The sequence below is a fragment of the Thamnophis elegans genome, chromosome 11, assembly GCF_009769535.1.
Source record: "Thamnophis elegans isolate rThaEle1 chromosome 11, rThaEle1.pri, whole genome shotgun sequence".
Lineage (NCBI taxonomy): Eukaryota > Metazoa > Chordata > Lepidosauria > Squamata > Colubridae > Thamnophis > Thamnophis elegans.
The window spans coordinates 44860327-44879907 of NC_045551.1; the positions used below are offsets into that span (position 1 = coordinate 44860327).

The 19581-nt window shown below is 39.1% G+C and overlaps 1 protein-coding gene across 3 annotated transcripts in view; it reads right to left on the reverse strand.

Moving 5' to 3' along the window:
- The window catches only part of NALCN (sodium leak channel, non-selective), a 214285-nt gene that overhangs the window by 31267 nt on the left and 163437 nt on the right, over positions 1 to 19581 (reverse strand). For 2 of the 3 annotated variants that reach the window (XM_032226720.1, XM_032226719.1), the window contains 7 exons: positions 11575 to 11711; positions 10080 to 10218; positions 6977 to 7050; positions 6327 to 6428; positions 5435 to 5504; positions 3093 to 3184; positions 452 to 574 (listed from right to left, as the gene is read on the reverse strand). In XM_032226720.1, the coding sequence (XP_032082611.1) occupies positions 452 to 574; positions 3093 to 3184; positions 5435 to 5504; positions 6327 to 6428; positions 6977 to 7050; positions 10080 to 10218; positions 11575 to 11711 (737 nt within the window). Of the gene's footprint in view, positions 1 to 451; positions 575 to 3092; positions 3185 to 5434; positions 5505 to 6326; positions 6546 to 6976; positions 7051 to 10079; positions 10219 to 11574; positions 11712 to 19581 lie in introns of all 3 variants that reach the window. The other variant, XM_032226717.1, reaches the window with a different exon arrangement.

Consider the following 19581-nt stretch of genomic DNA (forward strand, 5'->3'; position numbering starts at 1 on the left):
TGCCCACCCAGCAACTGGGCAGAGAACCCCTTGCTAAAAAATTTTTTATAGCCCACCCCTGCTATAAAGTACAAAGTGAGGGAATGTTCTCCTCTATCAGCTCCCACATTTGAAATCTTGCACAATATTCAAATGGGTGTCAAGGGCAACCTGCACAGAAATCATGATGACATTCTGATCCCTGAATTCATTTGCAAATGTTGAAAAAAGAAAAACAATTTTGTCAATTTATGTTTCAAAAGCAGTGCACACAGATCTCCCAGTTTCTGTTTATGGTTGAAAGAATAAAACAAATAAAATAAAAGCAAGAAACATTTGCAAAATACATAATTGCTGGATATGTTAAAATGTCTCTGATTAGTTATTGATGGTATTTTGCAGAAGCTTTTTAATAACAGAATACAGTGAATCAAAACAAGTGAATCAAATCATATGCTACACATATACTTACGCATTAAAGCGAGCTCTAACTACAACACGGCAGAAATTCCTAAATCTGTGCTCCCGACCCACTATGAAAAGAGGCTTGTCAAAATAGGGGTGATTCTCCCGCAACTCTTCTTCCTGAACTTTTCTTTCAAGAACAACATGATTACAGAGTCAGCAATCAATAAACACATTTTTCCCCTAATTTCTTTTGGATAGCAAAAATATCACAGTATAGTATAATTGAGACCGTGTTAAATGTGGGCTTTAGAAAACCTATGGTCCAAAGATGGCATTCATCTTGCTCTTTCTGGTCTGGTGAACCAGTAGCGGCGGCTGCAGGAGGCTCCCCCCCTCCTGACATAATGCGTGAGCACTGTGCATGTGCAGACGAGACCCGTGCAATCACATTTGTGAACTGGTAGGGAAGGTAAGTGAATCCCACCGCTGCTCTGGTCAGCTATGATGATTATTCAATGGTTACTATCAAGTAGCTGGGAACTAAACAAATACAAAGAGTCCTATAGGCAAGACCCAGAGGGTGAACCAACAAGATTTCAATGCATACATTCCCTTTCTATGTGAAAAGTTCACAGAATTGTTGAGAAGCTGAATCTGCTTCTCAATGAAAGGGCCACCTTGAAGGAAACATGGAGCAATGCTAGAAAGTGCTCTTGAAGAAGAAATGGTTCTCTCTTCAGAGATCTTGAACAAGAGTTCTAAGAATCTTTCAAACCAGAACTTGTTTGTTTGCTTGCTAGTAGGGAAACAATCACACTGATGATGTAACCTATTTGGGTAATGAAACGTCTGCAAATGAACAACAAAGCCCAGAGCGCGCAAGACTCTGTATATGGACTCAGTTACAAGTGCTCATGGGTGCACTGTTGGACCAGGTTTGTTTTGGGGACAATCTAGCAATGTGGTTACTAAGAGTTGATACTAACCTGATGGTACATAATCAGTCAACTAATATTTGTGAGGCACATTGGAAAAGTACTGGAAAAGCAGTTATAAATATAGAAAAAAAAAACCAAGCTAACCCTTGTTTTATTTAACTATTTGCTTGCTGTTTTTTCCCCATTCAGCTTCTCATAGCTTTCAGCCACCAGTTCAAAATCAAGTCCAACAACAACCATGGTTTTCTTGAGATGGAGATTATACAATTGAGTATCATTCAGATATTAGTGATACCTCCACCCAGTGCTGATACATAATCTTTCCAAATAGTGGCTTCATGTAGACCAAGGATCCCCAACCTTTGGATTCTACAGACCAGCAGTGGTGGTGGCTTTGGCGATTTTGACAGCAGGGGGAGTATTTCATGTGCACAACCTAAATCTTGTGCATGTGCAAATGAAGCTTTGTGCATTTGCCCACCACTTTGGTGGCTTGGTGCCCAATGGTCAGCAGCCCTGTAGCAATCCGTGGCCTGGGGGATGGGGACCCCTGATGTAGACCTTAAGCATTAGGGAGGAAAAGGATGGTTGTTCCCCCCCCCCCCACACCCCCAGCTCTCTACTTTGGAGTTCTTGTAAAGTTGACCTGTTCCCCAATCATTTCCTGAAACTGGTCTTCAAGGAGGAGAACACAGTAAGACAGTGTTTCTCACAAGCAACTTTCATGGTTCAGAAGGATACCATGTTCAATTGAACTGAAGGTTGTTGAAAGAATCAGTAAGACTGGAAAAGTTGCACTCCCCCATTGTGGTTCCACCACAGATCATCTCTTGGAAGGAGCATTGCAACTTCCACTCTGTAACCAGGCCTGAATCCTGACCAACAAACATTCAGATAATCTTTAGGATTTTATGTGGTTAAGTACTATCCCAATGTTGTGGCTCACCAGATTTAGACAGTGAGGAGGATGGGAGGAACATGGGCCAGTCCTGGAGTCTGGGGAAGGCTCTGATGAGTGCTCTGCATCGGAGGCATAGATGGGGCCAGGGCCCTCTGATAGCTATCAGTTGCTTTTGGAGTCAGACATCAGGGGGCAGATAACCTGCTGGAGCCTGATCCTAGTGTTGCCAGACGAAGGGAACAGCTAAGGAACAAGGATTGACTTGGGAGTAAGGCCACAGGTGGACGGTGAATGGCCCCTCCCATAGGGAATAAAAGAGGAGTGAAATGGAAGGGGTGTTTGCAGGAGACAATGAGTTCATTCCTGCATTCTTGCCTAGTATTGTGGCGTCTGAAAGATATTGGCTTGGCCACTCTCAAAACTTGATAAAGGTCAGTAATTATGAACTATCTTGAAAGACTGTGGGTTGGGATTTTGATGGAGAGGAACACTATAAATGAAAGGGGTTTATTATGATGAGGACTTAGCTTCCTGCTGCTGGGGAACCCTAGGTCAGCGCACCCAACCACTTCATCCCATAGAGAAGGTTGGACACTGAGTGATAATGGCCTAAATATGCCACTAACTGTTATGATTGCAAGGTCTCAGAAGATGTATGTTCAGCAAGGAATGCCCCTTTTAAAACGATGCTGACCTTTGAGATTTATGCATATCTATAAAGAAAATATGCTTGATTCCACTCATAAGCAATTTGTTCAGATTTAATCAATCAGTGGAGTAACCACTTAAAATTCACGAAGTAATAAATGCCTAACTGGGATTCAGATCTGTCTTATATACTGATATAAAAGTTACATTTAAAATACCTTTTCATTTCTGCTTGTTCTTTCTTTTCTTGGATCATTTTTATTTCACTGTCTTCCCTTTGTGCATTTCTGTATCTCACTGTATTAGAATGCTGGAAGAAAAATGTTTTTTAAACCTGTTTTCCATTTTTTACTATAAAAGTTAACAGTATGCAATTGCACAAAACTTTTAAAAGAGAAAAAGAAAGTTTTTAATCTGGGTTGGGAGAAAATAATATCTATCAGTATTTTTGATCAGCTATTTATTGTTAAACATTTTCTCTACAAGTCTGCATTTTAATTATTGCATTGATCCAGTTAAATTTAAGCATGTTTGAAGATATTACTGAGTTTAATATTAATTCAGCACTGAAGTAGCTATTAGTGAGTTAGAAATTACATTTAATTTCTATGATTGGTAATAATGGTAATTAAGCAACAATTTATTTCAATTTTAGGAGCAACGATCAATCCAATAAAATAGAACAAGCGGCCCTGACTTGGTAGAAACAAGAATGTAGCCATTCTGAATATTACAGAAAGCTGAATGTTTAGCTGGGATAGTAGAAATGCATAGCATCATTTTGAAGTGAAATCACTGAAAAAATAAAAAGCAGGACAGAGATTTTGATAAAATTTCCAATTGCACTGCATTAGGCTATTTTATCCATATCCAAAATACATTGTTTAAGCGATTATTTAGCTTAAATACCATAAAAGATGGTGAAAAGCCAAATATTTTTTATTTTATTTTATTTATTTATTGAATTTATATTGCCGCCTATTTGCCCATGTTTGCCTTCTTTGCTCAAGGAGGCCTACAGAATATAAAACCACATTTAAAACAATAAAAGCTAACAAAAATAATCAAATAAATTAATATAGTACAATATAATAAAATCACACACCCCCACACCTCCTGCCCTGGCAACAGCAGTTCACAAGGGCCATTTAATGGGCTCCATCCCTCTCTGGGTTCCCCAGACTCACTTGCAGAACCAGGTATTCAGTGCCTTCCAGAAGAGTATTAGAGTGGGAACAATTCTAATTTTGGGGGGAATGACAGAGAAGGCCATTCTTCTGGGTCCCACCAGGTGTATCTCGCTCGAGGATGGGACTCAAACATTCTCTATCTCCCCACAGTGATGGAATATCCTTAGTTTCCTAGAGTTGATCCACTTGGAAGGATGTTGATTATAGAAGGTTAAGGGAGCTTTGAATAGCTTTAGGCATAGCAAATCTACTTTGTCAGAATTGGGATTCTAGAGAAATAAGGCTGGCTTCACTATGAAGCAGCATTCGGAACCCAATAGAGTAGGTGAGTTGCTCCCGGTTCAGCCCGGTTTGGCCGAAGTGGTAGTGGAATTCAGGCCTGGGTCGCAGAACTGGCAGCAACCCAGGCTTGCCACGCCCCCAAACTGGTTCCCTTGCGGCCACTGCCATTTTGGTTTTTAGTGAATGTGCGTACACAGTTCACTGTAAATTGTTCTGCACATATGGGAAAAACAGTTTAAACAGCACACACATGCAGTGCACACTGAGGTTGCAAACCGGTAGTAAAACTGGTAGCAACTCACCCCTGCAATGGATCACCTTCAGAAACTTGCATTGGTGTTTTCTCAAAATGTATAGATATTTATAAGCACAGAACTTAACTGTTTTGTCCTAAAATCAGCAAAGGGTTGAGGATATGAGGGTCTCCAATTAGATAGAAAAAAACACACACATTGTAGATAATTACCTTGGCTTTTCGTGTGTGTAACATGAAGGATTTGAGTGTCAGTAAATATGCCCAGACTATCTCATTTGTTCTGAACATGTTCACTAATATTCCATTTACTGTTGATATTTTTGATAGGAAATTAAGTTCAGCTTTGATTTAATTTATGGTACATCTTTCTTTCTCACAATTAGTTGTGAAGGACAATAACATTCATCTTAATCCCACCACTGGGAAGGAATGAGTAGGCAGTATCATCTGCATAAAGTAAGACAAGGATTTGTCTAGTAGCCAAACATGATGTCTGTCTGTATGCTATATGCAATTTTGCTAATGAAGAAACAGCTGTCATCTCGCCCAAGTACCGTAGTATTCCAGGAAAGATGTGATGGATTATTATGAATTCTGACCCAGCTGGAGATGTCTTTTATTCCAAATTATAATTCCCAGGCACAATTTACTTTGCTTATTTGTGAACTGAGATTCAGTTACCGTGTAATGAATGCACAAAAGAATGCACTCAAATGTAACACCAGCATTACAGAGTTTAAAAAAATCTATGTTATAAGATCCAAGGTATTTTAAACTTCATTCTGTTTTTAGTTTTACTTAGGTATGACTCAGACTATTCACTTAAACTTACATCTTGAGTTAATGTTTCAAGAGACTTTCCTCTGCTGATTCGCTGACTGTTGGAGCCGTGCCTTAGTGACCTGAAAAAATGACATTCATTTGGTGAAAAAAACTAAGATCACTGAGCATGCATCAGTGGAACAACAGACCTTGCAATTATGGGTTTGATTTTGCATTACACTCAGCTGCATCTTACTTTCTACAATTGGTGGCTTTTATTTGTTTTGGATTACAATTCCCACATCGGCTGGGAATAAGGACAGCTGAAGATCAGTCATGACAGCTGAAGCTGGAGGTGCTAAGGAAGTAGGGAAGTAAGAAGTTGTACCTGCAGTGCAGAATTAATAGTTGTACTAATCCAGGGGTGTCAAACTCACATAGTCACGGCGGTGTCACGTGACATAGCGGGACTTCCCCCCCTTCGCTAAACCAGGTGTGGGTGTGGCCAGTGCATGACGCCTCCAGCCCACGGCGCCTAGGAGTTTGACAGCCCTGTACTAGTCCAAAGAGATGGTTCATTTTTTTCCTTTTCTCAAGAGACACAAATGATTTAAAAAGTGATGATGTGAAAAGTGGAAAGGTTAACTAATATAGTACATCACTGAACTAATCCATAAATCCTGCGAGGGCAGTTGAACAATAAAGGTCATGATTGGATCACCCTGGTTACAGAATTTTTTTCCTGACGTTTGCAACCAGAACTTGGATATTTTGAAAACAATTATATTTTAAACATAAGAGTTTTCTATTATGATAATGTCATTATTATTATTGCAATAAAAATACAGCTGTCATTTGTTATGAACTAATTGTAATTTACTCATGTTTGCTGTGTAATGTACAAGAATTTTAACTTCTACTTTTAACGTGTCCTTAAAAGGTTTTTATTGAGTTCTTCTTACCTGCGTTCTTGGCGTATATGATGCTGAACACTAAGAATAGATCGTTCTTTTGCAGGCTGTCCCTCAAGAGATCCACTAAGCATACGCTGATGAGTACAGGCTCTAGGTAAACAGATACTATGATAAGTAATAATTAGGGATATACAGCATTTAGGAAATAACTTTGAATGTTTGAATGTAACATTGGTGGGAAATCTTTCAAAGAACCTACATAATTTTCTGGGATCATGGAAATGACACAGTTGTCTTAAAGAATTCCAGATTTACATCTGCACCATCATGCTCCAAAGTATTGTTTTAAAATTGAACTTGAAACATGCATAGCCAGGAAACTGCAGCTCTCAGGAAGGATAAGAGACAGCTTTCTCAAACATTGTCTATGCAAGGGATGGAAAAGTTTGAATAATAAATGCCATTTTTCAAGATAGGATGAAAAGAGCTAGATCAAGACTAATTCACTAAGTCAGCCGTCAGTAAATCTCACCACTAAAATGGCAACCTTCTCCACTCATCTCATTCTTGATTTAGACTTAGCCATTGTGTGGAACTTGGATCTCAAGCTGCAAACTGTGATGCATTGCATTTTACATTGCTTTCATTTTACATGAAACCTACTCATAATGAAGGGACCCTCAAATCCCCCTTAATACCTAAGAATTTTATTGATTGCAGATTCCTTCTCCAGAAGGTTTCTTGCCCTAATGCTGAAAACAGATTTGCGAAGCTGTAAAAGAAAAGGAAACCAACTTTATTGACAGTCTTAGTAGTTAGACTATGTTGTTTAAAACCTTAGCTACTGAAATCAAATGGAAGCAGACAAATGCTATTACGGTGAACCAAGAATTATTTTTGTTTGTTTTGAATTTGGATTTCATCTGGAAGATGATTTGGAACCAATAATTTTAGGGTAAAGTTTCTATTCTATACCATATAGTAACATATTTTCTACCGTATACCTTAGTATATTGGCATACTATGCTCATCATGAGTGAAAATAAAGATCATGTATAAATAAGTATAATTATTAATGGTCATGAGCCAAGGTGGCGCAGTGGTTAAATGCAGCACTGCAGGCTACTGCTAGATCAGCAGGTCAGCGGTTCAAATCTCACCGGCTCAGGGTTGACTCAGCCTTCCATCCTTCCGAGGTGGGTAAAATGAGGACCCAGATTGTTGGGGGCAATATGCTGACTCTCTGTAAACCGCTTAGAGAGGCCTGAAAGGCCTATGAAGCGGTATATAAGTCTACTGCTATTGCTATTGCTATTGCTATCTACAAATTATCCAGGCAGTTTTTTGACAAATTAATAAGATTTCTCTTTCAAAAATGAAAACAGTCCTGAAATAATAAAACAGGATATCAGACTCTTCCTCTGGTTTCCAATCTCTATATTCAATAATATGACATCTCAACATGTGTCGCTAATTGTCCCACATGGCAAGTTGGCCACAGCTAATCATTCAATGACTATGGCACAAACCAGCAGGGGTAATTCCAGTGGTAATTGGCACACTGGGTGCTATTCCAAAAGCACTGGAATTACATTTAAAACAGTTAAAAATTGACAAAATCACCATCAGTCAAATGCAAAAAGCCACACTGCTTGGATCTGCACGCATATTATGAAAATACGTTACGACATCCTAGGCCCCTGGGTGGGGCCCGACTAGTAACCAATGCCAAATCCGGCGAAACAACTGGCCGCTGTGATACAATTGTATAATAATAATAATAATAATGCTACAAAGATGATTTGCAAGAAAAATGCTTCAGAGAATTACGGGCCACACAAAGGCTGCTTGATTATCAAGCATGATTTAACTTGATAAATCAACTTATCATCTAATATAAATTAAAACATGGTTGCCAGACTGAACGAAATGATACTTGGTGACCAGTAAGCACAATCAAAATATTAGGTGAGTTATCGGAACTGACTGGACTGTATGGATTAGAGTTTCTGTATGGAAATGTTGTATAAAGCCTCCTGCACAAGACTTTGCTCATTAACTGAGGTATTTACCATGGTATTTAGAACTACATCACTTCAATCTTGGAATAGAGACGAGGAGGAGGAGGATGCAATCTTCCCTATACTTTAAAGATATATTCTCTTCTTACAGGAAAAAGAACCATATAGAGCAGTGGTCCCCAACCCCTGGGCTACTACCAGGCGAATGAGCGCATGTGTACAGTTCCACATATGTGAGCAGCAGATGAGCATGTGCCTGCACAAAGCTCTATATGCGCAAACAACGTGTGTGTCCATCACTCATGCAAATAGAGCTGTGCATGCCTGCAGCTCATGTGCAACCAATCTCTCTCTCTCTTCCCTGGTGGTCCAAAGGGCCGGAAATGTTGGGGACCACTGATATCGAGCAGTATTTCTCAACACTGATAACTTTAAGCTGTGTGAACAGAATGATGGGAGTTGAAGTTATATAACTTAAAATTGTGAAGGTTGAGAAACATTGATACAGAGTGCTAATTTTTATTTTCTATTTACTTGATTATGATTCTGGATTCCTGGGCTATTATTACACCTAGCTTCTTCCTTAAGAAAAATGTTGCATTATTTCAGTAGTTATTCTAAATAATCTTATTCTATCTCAGTTTTGCAGAGCTGGTTGGTAAAACCGTCAGAGGTTTCAGTCAGATTTCTTTTAATAAAGGTCTTTAACCTAAGAGGTGACAAATATTTTTAAAAATAGCTTCAAGTAGAATTAATTCTAACAATAAAACTGAGATGAGTCAACATCCATTTTATTTGTTTTACAAAGAGAGGTGCCAGAATAAAGAAAGATTCTCAAAAGGACTTCTGGAAGCCACAGTTAAAATCTGATTTCTGTTAAATGTTGTGATCGAATTCTCATAATTTTATCATTCAGTATTCTGAGTTATTTGATTCAGACTGCATGAACCACGGATAGCATACACACAAAGGAATCTGACAGCTGTCAGCAGATCATTTTTTTTTGTTTTTGTTTTCGCTGATGTATGTTTAATTAACATTTTCTATAGCTTGTGCTTTCTTTCTCTTCTGCTGTGCACACAGACAAATGTTCATTTAAAAAAAATGTTATTTCCAATGAGTATTAGAGAGAAGAAGACACTTTGGAGGATATACTTAAATGTCAGGTTGCTATGGTAATTGCCTCTGTAGAAAGCTATAATCATCTAACAAAATGCAACCTAATGTTCCAGTCACATAGATAAAATTCCTGCTGAGTACAGGAAACTAAGTCAATTCGTGAAGCCCAATATTATCTCGCAGTAGTGTTCAAGACCTCAGAAAAGATCCTTCCTAGATGACTGACATTTATTTTAATATTTTTCTGATCTTTAAAAAAAACAGATTCTAGAAGTTATGATTTTGTGTACAGAGCATTCATTGTTGGTTGACTGATATTGACTGTTGTAGAGCTTGGGTAAACAGAGTAATATTATCCCCCTTTGCTCTTCAACACTAGAGGTATCAATACTCAGAACGACCATGAAATGTTTAAAAAATACATCTACACACAAACTCACTTTCTGAAGACCTTTTCTGTTATTCATAGCCTCAGTCGTAAACCTTTCCAAGAAGCTCTGTCTTCCACCAACCCCACACAGGTTAGTTTATATCCATTCCTGGCTAGAAAAATGATGAGCTAAATGTAATCACCAGCTACAGTGACACCCCACATACATTTAAGATGTCAGATCACAATATGAGTGGAGATCTTTATATACTGCTGTATCTAGTGACTTGCCTTCTGGTCAATGTATTTGTCTTCAATTGCCAGCCTTTTAGCGTGATCACAGGAGGAAGAAGAAGCTGATGGAAGCCTTCTCAATAAACAAGTTGTATCTTGCTGCTGTCGATCAATAAACTGCTTCATAAAGCTTTCCCTTTTGAGAGAGAGAGAGACAGAGAGAGGGAGGAAGGAAGGAAGGAGAGAGGGAGAGAGGGAGAGAGATACATTGCCTGTTATTTATATTTTCTTTATATATGTATAATGAATAAATGACAACCAAATTTGAATAAATATATCCTTCATATCAGTGGTTCTCAACTTTCCCAATGCCGTGACCCCTTAATACAGTTCCTCATGTTGTGGTGACCCCCAACCATAAAATTGGTGTCTCGGTTCCTAGGATCATCCAAAATATGTGTTTTCCAATGGTCTTAGGCGACCTCTGTGAAAGGAGTCCCGACCCACAGGTTGAAAACCACTGCTTTCTATCATATATCATCCAAAGCTCTTTGTTATGTTAGCTGATAGACCAATTTCCAGACTTTGAAATACCAATAAAATGTATTTTATTTTTTTCAATAGTTTATTATAATAAATGGGGCAGCAAACAATAGGAAATGAATCAGTTTTTGCCTCTTCTATCAATTAGGCCTGTTCCAAAATCCTGCTTGTACATCAGGCAGTTCTCTGTTGGCGGTTGGATTCAAATGTTGCTAGATTACCTTCAAGAAAATTTTATACAAAAGTGTGGTATCAAGGCTATGGCTCGTGATTGGAGCAGTCTTTCTACCATCTTTCTTTGGTATTGGGGTAAACATTGACCTTTTCCATTCTTTTGGCCATGACCAGACTTCCATACACTTAGTACTGACAATGCTTTTGCTGGCAGTGGTCTCGGCAATTTAAAATGAATTCCATCCACTTTTGGGGCTTGGTGGTTAAGCAATTGGTTTTCAACAGTGAAGAGACATGTTTTCACTAGGAGCTGTGTCAATGGCTGCAGAGCCATTAGGATTTACCCCATCTGCATAATGGATGCTCTTGCTACTATGATAGTCTCTTTGCTCTTCCCCTGTAGTTTTATTGATATGTCCCAGCCAGGGAGACTCTCTGCTCAGTACCATATCTTCCACATCTTTGAGTCGACCCATTTTTTGGTGGGGAAAACTGAAGTAGTTCACCAGCTTTTTCTTCCATATATGATAGTGTTAATTACCAAATTTATTTAACTTAAAGTAAGAACACAGTTGGGGGTTATTTTTAAGAACACATTATTATAAGACTACTTTCAACAACAACAACAACAACAACAACAAATGCTGCCCAACTGCCAGTGGCTCAGTGAGTTGTAAATTTTGGCACAGGAGACAAGAAAAAGGAGAACTCTTCTACACATTTAAAAACAAACTACTACAGACCCCAAAATATGAAAATTAAAAACAAGAAACCCTCTGCCTGTGAAGTTCAAGAGAGTCAGCTTTGCAGTAAGGAGGCAGAAAAAGTTTACTACCTTATTTTGGGAACTGTGAAATCTGAAGGCAGCTTGGAGATTTTTACCATTTGGGGCCTGTTGGGGAATTTTTCAAATATCCGTAGGCGTAGTGGAAGCTTTTCCTTGGTATCTGCATTTGCTTCACTTTGCTTCAGCTGAAAATTAAAAAAAAAAACTTGGGTAATCTAACATCATAGGGAATCAGGTTTTTATTTTTGTTTTTCAGAACAAAATGTTTTGGGAACATTTTTTCCCCCCAGAACAAATGCAAGCAGTTGAAAAGCCACCAGATGGCAGGAAAGAACTACAGAAGATTCTGACATCATTCTAATACCAGTTTCTCACTATTTTAAGAATACTGTTACAGTTGAAACTCAAGCAGTCTATTTCTTGAAAGATATTAAATGCAAAGGATGTTGTATAAATATTTACTTTTTTCACAGTTCTCTAAATGCTATAAGAAAAATAAACTCAATATAAACTCATCTGTTATTAATTAATAGAATTATGTTTTGGACTTGGATTGCAAACAGAATCTCTATTGACTTAGAAGTTATTAAATTCTTAGTAAACCAAGGAATCTTGACTTGGAATTTATTGATAGGGAGTGGCACTGTACGAAAATTGAAGGCTTCATAACTTGGTTCAAGAATTTATTTTCTGTCTCTCAAAGACAAGCTAATTTATCTTCTAGCTACTTTAAAAGAATTGCTAGGTGCTATCTTTTGAATTTTTGGTTTTTAAATTGTTTTTCATGCTGCATATTTTTATTGCTGTTGCTGTGAGCTGCCAAAATCTGGGGATATAAAATGGGCAGCCACGCATGAATCCTAAAATAAATAAATAAATGGTCAATGGAAAGAAAATAGGAAGAAGAAAGAACATATGCAAAGGACTAAGGGAAAACGTATTTCCCAGGCAGTTAAACAAGCTTAATGCTAAACAGTTTTCCAAGACATTCTCAGCCAAAGGAATGAACATATTGTAATGAGAATTATATCCTCATTTAAATAGCTAATAGGCAAAGGTATTTCTTTTACAGCAGTATTGGGAAGAAGATATTTTCTTAAATGAGCCATGGTGGCTACTAACACACCCATTAACTTGTACAAAAATTTGTTTGGCAGACACAGAATGGAACCAATAAAGGAAAAAGGAACTTAAATTCCGATATCCTATTTCCTCAGAATAGAGGATGATAATAGAATGATAATTTAAAACATACACAACCAGATGCATTGCATAGACCACCCCACCCACCCACATTCAACACAGATATTTGTTTATATCACAGAATTTGCATACTCCAGGGTGCCTTCCTCATAAAGACTGCCCAAATGAAGTATCTCACTAAAGCAAACCAAGCATATAGTTGAATTTAGCACGCTCTCTAGGAAATTTCATGAAGAATAAATAATCATGTCAACTCGCAAAGCATCCCTGGCCTGCTCTCGAGTTTCCATAGGCAAGGGGGTTGGGAAACTGACGAAGCAGCACAGCAGCCACAAACAGAAGTACATTCCAGGCATATCTTTCTCAAGGCTGTCTCCCAGGTTACCCACAGCAGCTGGAGGAGGATCTCTACAGCCCAGGAAAGTGTCCGTTGGAGAATGTGATTTATGACACACTTTGGGGGGAGGAGGGAAACAGGGTCATAATTGGACCATAAATTACATAGGGTCAGAGTTGGCTTCACTTGGATATGACATGTTGCTCCTAATAAATAACTGGATTTCTTTTGAAGCTTGTCGAGAGGCTCCATCGGAACCCTGACACATAGATCATTTGAAGGTGTTCTAATGGGCAGATTCTCCTTTCGGCCTTCCGTGGGGAAGGATAACTGCCTCCAAATAGCTCTTGCTGTAACAAACTGCACGTACCTTAGAAACACCTTGAGCTGAAGGATAAACAAAAGGTACAGATTTAATGATAGCATAGTGAAGGATAAGGAGATCTTTAAGGGCATTGGAAGGGCCACAATTATCTTCAATCTTATCGTCAATGAATTCTTAGCATGAAAGTACTAGTATACTAATTAAAACAGTTTCAGAACAAATCAGGGGATGTGACAAGCATTTAAGAGAAACAAAGCTTCCTGGAATGGATAGAAGTGCTGTTCCTTTCAGGTTGCCGACAGGGAGTTGAGCCCATGACCCCTTTTCCTCAGCCCTTCTTGGGTCTTCGAGGGAGATGGGAGGTAGTAAGGAGATCATTTCAGGTACAAATGCAAGGTTAACTGATGTGTATCTCCTTATACATACATACACACTTCTATAAAAAAAGACAGATTCTCCATACAACCCCGTTGTGAATCTGAAATGTTGCTGATGGATTCAGAAACTGCTGATCACAGACTCAAAAGTCCACTAAGAACATGTTATGGCATGGTGGTCCTATATATTCTGTTTGGGTGTCATTTTTAAAAATTAGAGCCTGTCTGTTGTTCTTTTAAAAAAATATGAGACAAATAAATCAATGACAAAGACTCTTCACCCAAATGGTAAAGCAGTATTTCAGAAGGAGAGGAGAAAAACTGCCATCAGTCAAAGATGGGAAAATAATATAAATAGAGCTTAGAATCCCCCCACCCACCCCAATGAGGAGTACAAAGTGAAGGAGAAGGGAGGGCTTTTAATAAAACTGCACTGCCATAAAAGCAAGAATGGCAGATAATTGTCCTACAGCATTCCTGTTTTAAAGGAGCCCCTGGGCAATAGAAAAGAAGGAAAGAGACATTTTGAGTGGTAGCAACCTATAGAGTTTATCAAATTTATGTCTCAAGTAGGCACCTTTTGAGTTGAGAGCCATTTCTACTGTTTTCATGTACTTTTCTTTGCAGCAATGCAGCATGGGTTTACTATTGTTTTCTTCTTGAAGTTTTTAGTTAGCCTATATCCCAGTAGTTTCTGGTGATCTGCCATCCAAGTGCCCCATTTAGCTTTAACAGATCAGTTGGTTTTTCAAAGGGAAAGAATGAAATATCTCATCCCACAATAAAGCTTTTAGATACATATAAAGAAGCTTTTTGGTTGTATGGCATGACTAGTATATGGAATGCCACTTTATTTAAAAATACTCAAAACATGAAAAAACTTTATAGGACTAAAGCAGGGGTACGTTTTAGCTGGTACGCACCAGTACGTGCATACCCAATTGTAAAGTTTAGCGTGCTTTCCTGTACCTGAGCTTCCTGAAGCTCCAATACTGGAACACTCCCTCCCCTGGCCTGCCACCCCCGCTCGCTCCCCCGCCCATCCAGTTGCCGCTCGCTCGCTTGCCCTGCCTGTCCGCACCAGGCTTGCCCCACCCACCCACTTCCTCTGCCAGAGTGAAGGATTGGGAGAAGCACACATGGCGTGCACTCACTTCTCTTTGACAGCTGCCTGGTTTCCAAAGATGGGTGAAAGAAATCCGTGAGTTTTTCCTCCCTCTGCATTGATTTCTTACCTCTCCCATTGGAAACCAGGCAGCTGTCAAAGAGAAGGGAGCACATGCCACGTGGGCTTCTTCCAACAGCCGAAGAAGGAACAGGAGGGGAGGATTCGGCTATTGGGGAATAGCCCATGTGGTGCACGCTCCCTTCTCTTTGACAGCCGCCTGGTTTCCAATGGGGAGGGAAGAAAACTACGCGTTTTTTCTCCCTCTACATGGATTCCCCCCCATTGGAAACCAGGTGGCTATCTCATACACACATATACACAAACACACACTACACAAATCCCTCTCTCCCTTGATTTCTCCCCAGCCACACTCGCGGAGGAAAGAGGCAGGGATACTGGCCGGTGCTCTCTTCACTTACTGCTTGCCACTGCCACCCCTGTGGCCCACTGGCTGCAGCCCTGCCTGCCCTGCTTAGCTGGCTGGATGGCCCAGAAAGCAGTGAGGGGGTGAGAGCCGGCCATCATCCCTGCCTCCTTTCTCTGTGAGCTGTGGAAGAGGAGAAACAGAGGCTTCTTTTTTGCCAGCCTCCCAGTTGATCCAGTCCCCCTTACACATGCGCCTTACATTGCAGAAAGCTGTGTGTGTGTGTGTGTGTGTTTGTGTGTGTGTGTGTGTGTGATGTGCATGTCTTCCGTGGCATGCCCAACACCTTCAAACACCCACTAGGTCACCCGCCGAACAGCAGATAAATCAGGCTTTGGCAAAAGGAAAAAAAGCCATTTGAAATTAGCCCTCTCTGCCACTCTGCTGAAAAGGCGGGAACCAAGACCAAGAGATAATAGGATGACTAACCATATTTGGTTAACCCCCAGAGTGGTAAAAGGCTGAATAGGGAAAGAGAAAGAGAGAGAAAGAAAGAGAAAGAAGGAAAGAGAAAGAAAAAAAGAAAAAAAGAAAAAAAGGAAAAAAGAAAGAGAAAAAGAAAGAAAAAGGAAGTGGGAGAGATAGACAAAAAAGAAAGAAAGAAAGAAAGAAAGAAAAAGGGGGAGAGAGAGAGACAAAAGGAAGGAAGGAAGGAAGGAGGGAAGAAAGAAAGAAAGAAAGAAAGAAAGAAAGAAAGAAAGAAAGAGAACTTATGACCACAATTGAGCCCAAAATTTTGGTTGCTAAGCAATAACATCGTTAAGTGAGTTTCACCATATTTTCCAAGTTGGCCACGCCCACTCGGTCACATTACCACTGAGCCACTCCCACAAAACAGGCCACATCTACAGAATAGGTTCTAAATTTTTTTGAAACCCACCACTGGACTAAAGTTATTTTTCATGTTGAACCAGAACTGCATTTTTTTTGGAGGGGGGATATTTGTGTGTGTGTATTGGTGTGTGTGTGTGTGTGTGTGTGTGTGTGTGTTGACAGGGGTCACAATTTTGATTCAAAGTTTGACTGGGATGGCTTCTTAAGTAGAACTGCAGGGAGTATGTTGGAGCCAATGTCTGTTGTTGTTTTGATTCAAAGCTGCAAACATTTTGACATGCATTTCACCCATTAAAACCTCATGGACAAATCCCTTCCCCCCAAATAGGCTAAAAACATTGATCTGCCAACCAGGAGTTTGGAAATTCCTTCTACACTAAGCCATAGTAATGCAAACCCATCCTTTACCATTTTAACCCATGCCACCTTTCTTGTGGCAGCTTCACATGTTCTGTTTTGGATACATGTGTATACATTAAGCCAAAAGCAAATAAAATAATTATCTTTGCACAAGGCAACCCAAAGTGTGGCCAATTTCAATACAGGCAAAACTGAAGAACAATTAAATACTGATTTGTGGGGCAGTCTAGCAAAAGAGTATATAAGCAAGGGTCGAAAAAAAGGATCGTGCTGAAACAATATAATGATTAATAATATGCTTTAAAAATAATCTAAGCTCAAAATCATTCTGCAGTGCCTCACAACATCTGTCATGCTGAGATAATACTACCTATTGGGAAGTATAAGGCATTTAACTTCACTTAGTGCCTTTGAACACTTTTGGGTGTAATATTTGCTCAGCATGATGCATATCTTGTTCTTCCTCTGCATTGTTCAATTTATAGAAAGTGCTTGCATTATTTTAACCTCCTCCACCCAATGGCTGACAATAATATCCCAAAGGTTCAAAATCCGTAAAAGTTCTTGATAATAACTTTTCCAGTTTTTAAATTCTGTATCTAAAGTTCATAGTGAAGTGTTTTTTTTAAAGCTTTATTGCACTTTAGTTTAATCTGTAAGTGTTTGGTAACTGTCTCGGAATTTTCAGGTAGCATGTAAGTAAGTAGGGGTTTGAGAGAGCCGGTTCCATCAAACTTTAAACCTCTGTGTAAAATAAACATGAAATAGTAATGTGGGATGCCTAACATTAGCAGACAAAAGTAAACTTTTCCATTCTCCTTCCCTCTGCAGTTAACACATATTCCCCCAAATCTCTTTGGCGGATCAGACAGAGGATTTCGAAACTGCAAAGGCACAAAATATTTACTTTCCTAAATTTTTTAAAGGCTACACAAAGGGGGGACTAAGGTAGCAGGCTGAACCAAAGTAAGCCTCAAGCCTGAACCAAACTAGGGTTTCACGATATTAAGCTTTAACTGTTCACATAGAAATTGCAAGGTTTGCTTTTAGGATATAGTGCAGTTAGACACGGGTTAGAAGGAAGTCTGCACATGAAATATGCTGAAGTAACACATCTATTTTTGCCCATCTGCTGGCTTGGCTGTTAATCTGTTTGGTAGACACATATTGTTAGTTCCTCAAACTACGAGCTATGCATGTCCGTTAGCTGACCCATGTATTATGACATCCTGTAGATATACTTTCTGTAACTCAAGGGCAAATCTTGAGGGGTGTTTCCAAAACTAACAGGTGGCTTTAGCTGAAAGTGATAAACTATATAAGGAATTTCACTCAGTGTTCAGGCCATTTATTCTTTGTTATGAACCTGCACAAATAAACTTTTCCTTCTCTGAAGAGCTGGCTTGTGTATCCTGTCATTTTCTACAACAATCCTACACTGAATTACCAGAAACGGGACAAAATGATTTCTGACATACTGTCAGATTATACATATATATTACATGTGTGTATGTATAAAATGAATTGGTTACCAATCCTTTTTCTGGAAACACAAGGAGGAGAAACAACATTCAGTCAATCAGAAAAGCTGGAGTGAACACTGTTTTTTTTTTAAAAAAAATCCCAGCATTTTAAATAATTTTTTAATATGACTTGAAAAATTTGTGGATTACATTTGAACAACTGAAAAATAAATTTTTTACTAATAATCCTTATTGGAGTCTATTTAAGTCCAATATTAACAATATTGTTTAAGTCCAATGTTAGTATTCTACATTAATTTTGCAAGCTTTGTCAGGATTGTATGTAACAATATCAACCAGAAATAAGCTAAGCCTGGAACAGTTTCCAACAAGTTTGAATAGCCAACTAAATAATGGATAACTTTTTTCACCATCATGTTTTCTCCAATTTTATTTATGAGTCACTATCATGGGTTGAGGAGTTACATTTACACATTTCAAAGATGTATTTGCCATTTTGTTAAACAGCCAAATATATGAAAAAGGCACACACATATTTGACAAATAAAATGTTCACAGGAACTCATGAATGTTCTATTTTAATCCACATGATACAGTCTTTGAAAAGGTCGGATCTGTCTGAAATCAATGGTGCATTTAGAATGAAGTGCTCTTACTAAGAGGCACAGTTTTCCTAAAACTGGCTAGCTACTGTGAGTGACTTCATGGTGCGGATGCCCAACACTTTGGAGACTTGTGTCTTTTTTTTTAAAATTGAGAACCTTTCTGGCTGTTGTATGAGGTATAAACACGACAAAAATGAATCAGTTAATACACAAGCAGATAAAGAAATAAAATGTTTAGCAAGTGAGGCAGGGGTGGTTCCTACTAGTTCTAACCTCTTCTATAGAAGAGGTTCCACAAATCTACAGTGCTATTTAGAACCGGTTCCAGCTCCCTCCCCCCGCCTGTCCTCACATCATCAAGATGAAGAGTGAGAGGAAGAATTCTGGGAGTTGAAGTCCACAAGTCTTAAAGCTTGTCACGTTTGAACACCCCTGGGTTATTTTTCTAAAGGGTTAGGGGTGCAAAGGTCTTGTAACTTGACAGCTTTAAGACTTGCACACTTCAATTCCAGAATTCCTGAGCCAACATGACTGGAGGAGGAATTCTGGGAGTTGAAGTCCACAAGTCTTAAAGCTGTCAGGTTTGAACACCCCTTGGGTTTTTTTTCTAGAGGGTTAGGGGTGTAAGGGTCTTGTAACTTGACAGCTTTAAGACATGCGTGCTTCAAATGTCAGAGTTTCTGAGCCAACATTTTGGTTGCTAAGTGCCAAGCCACTCCCATTTGGTCACATGGCTGGCAAGCCACTCCCACCCGGTCACATGGCTGGCAAGCCACTCCCACCTGGTCACATGGCCGGTAAGCCACTCCCACAAAGCAGTCCACATCTACAGAAGAGGTTCTAAATTTTTTTGAAACCCACCACTGAAGTGAGGGGACATTTCAAATGAATAGGGCTTGATGATGAAAGATGATGTATTTCAACAACTTAACATTAAT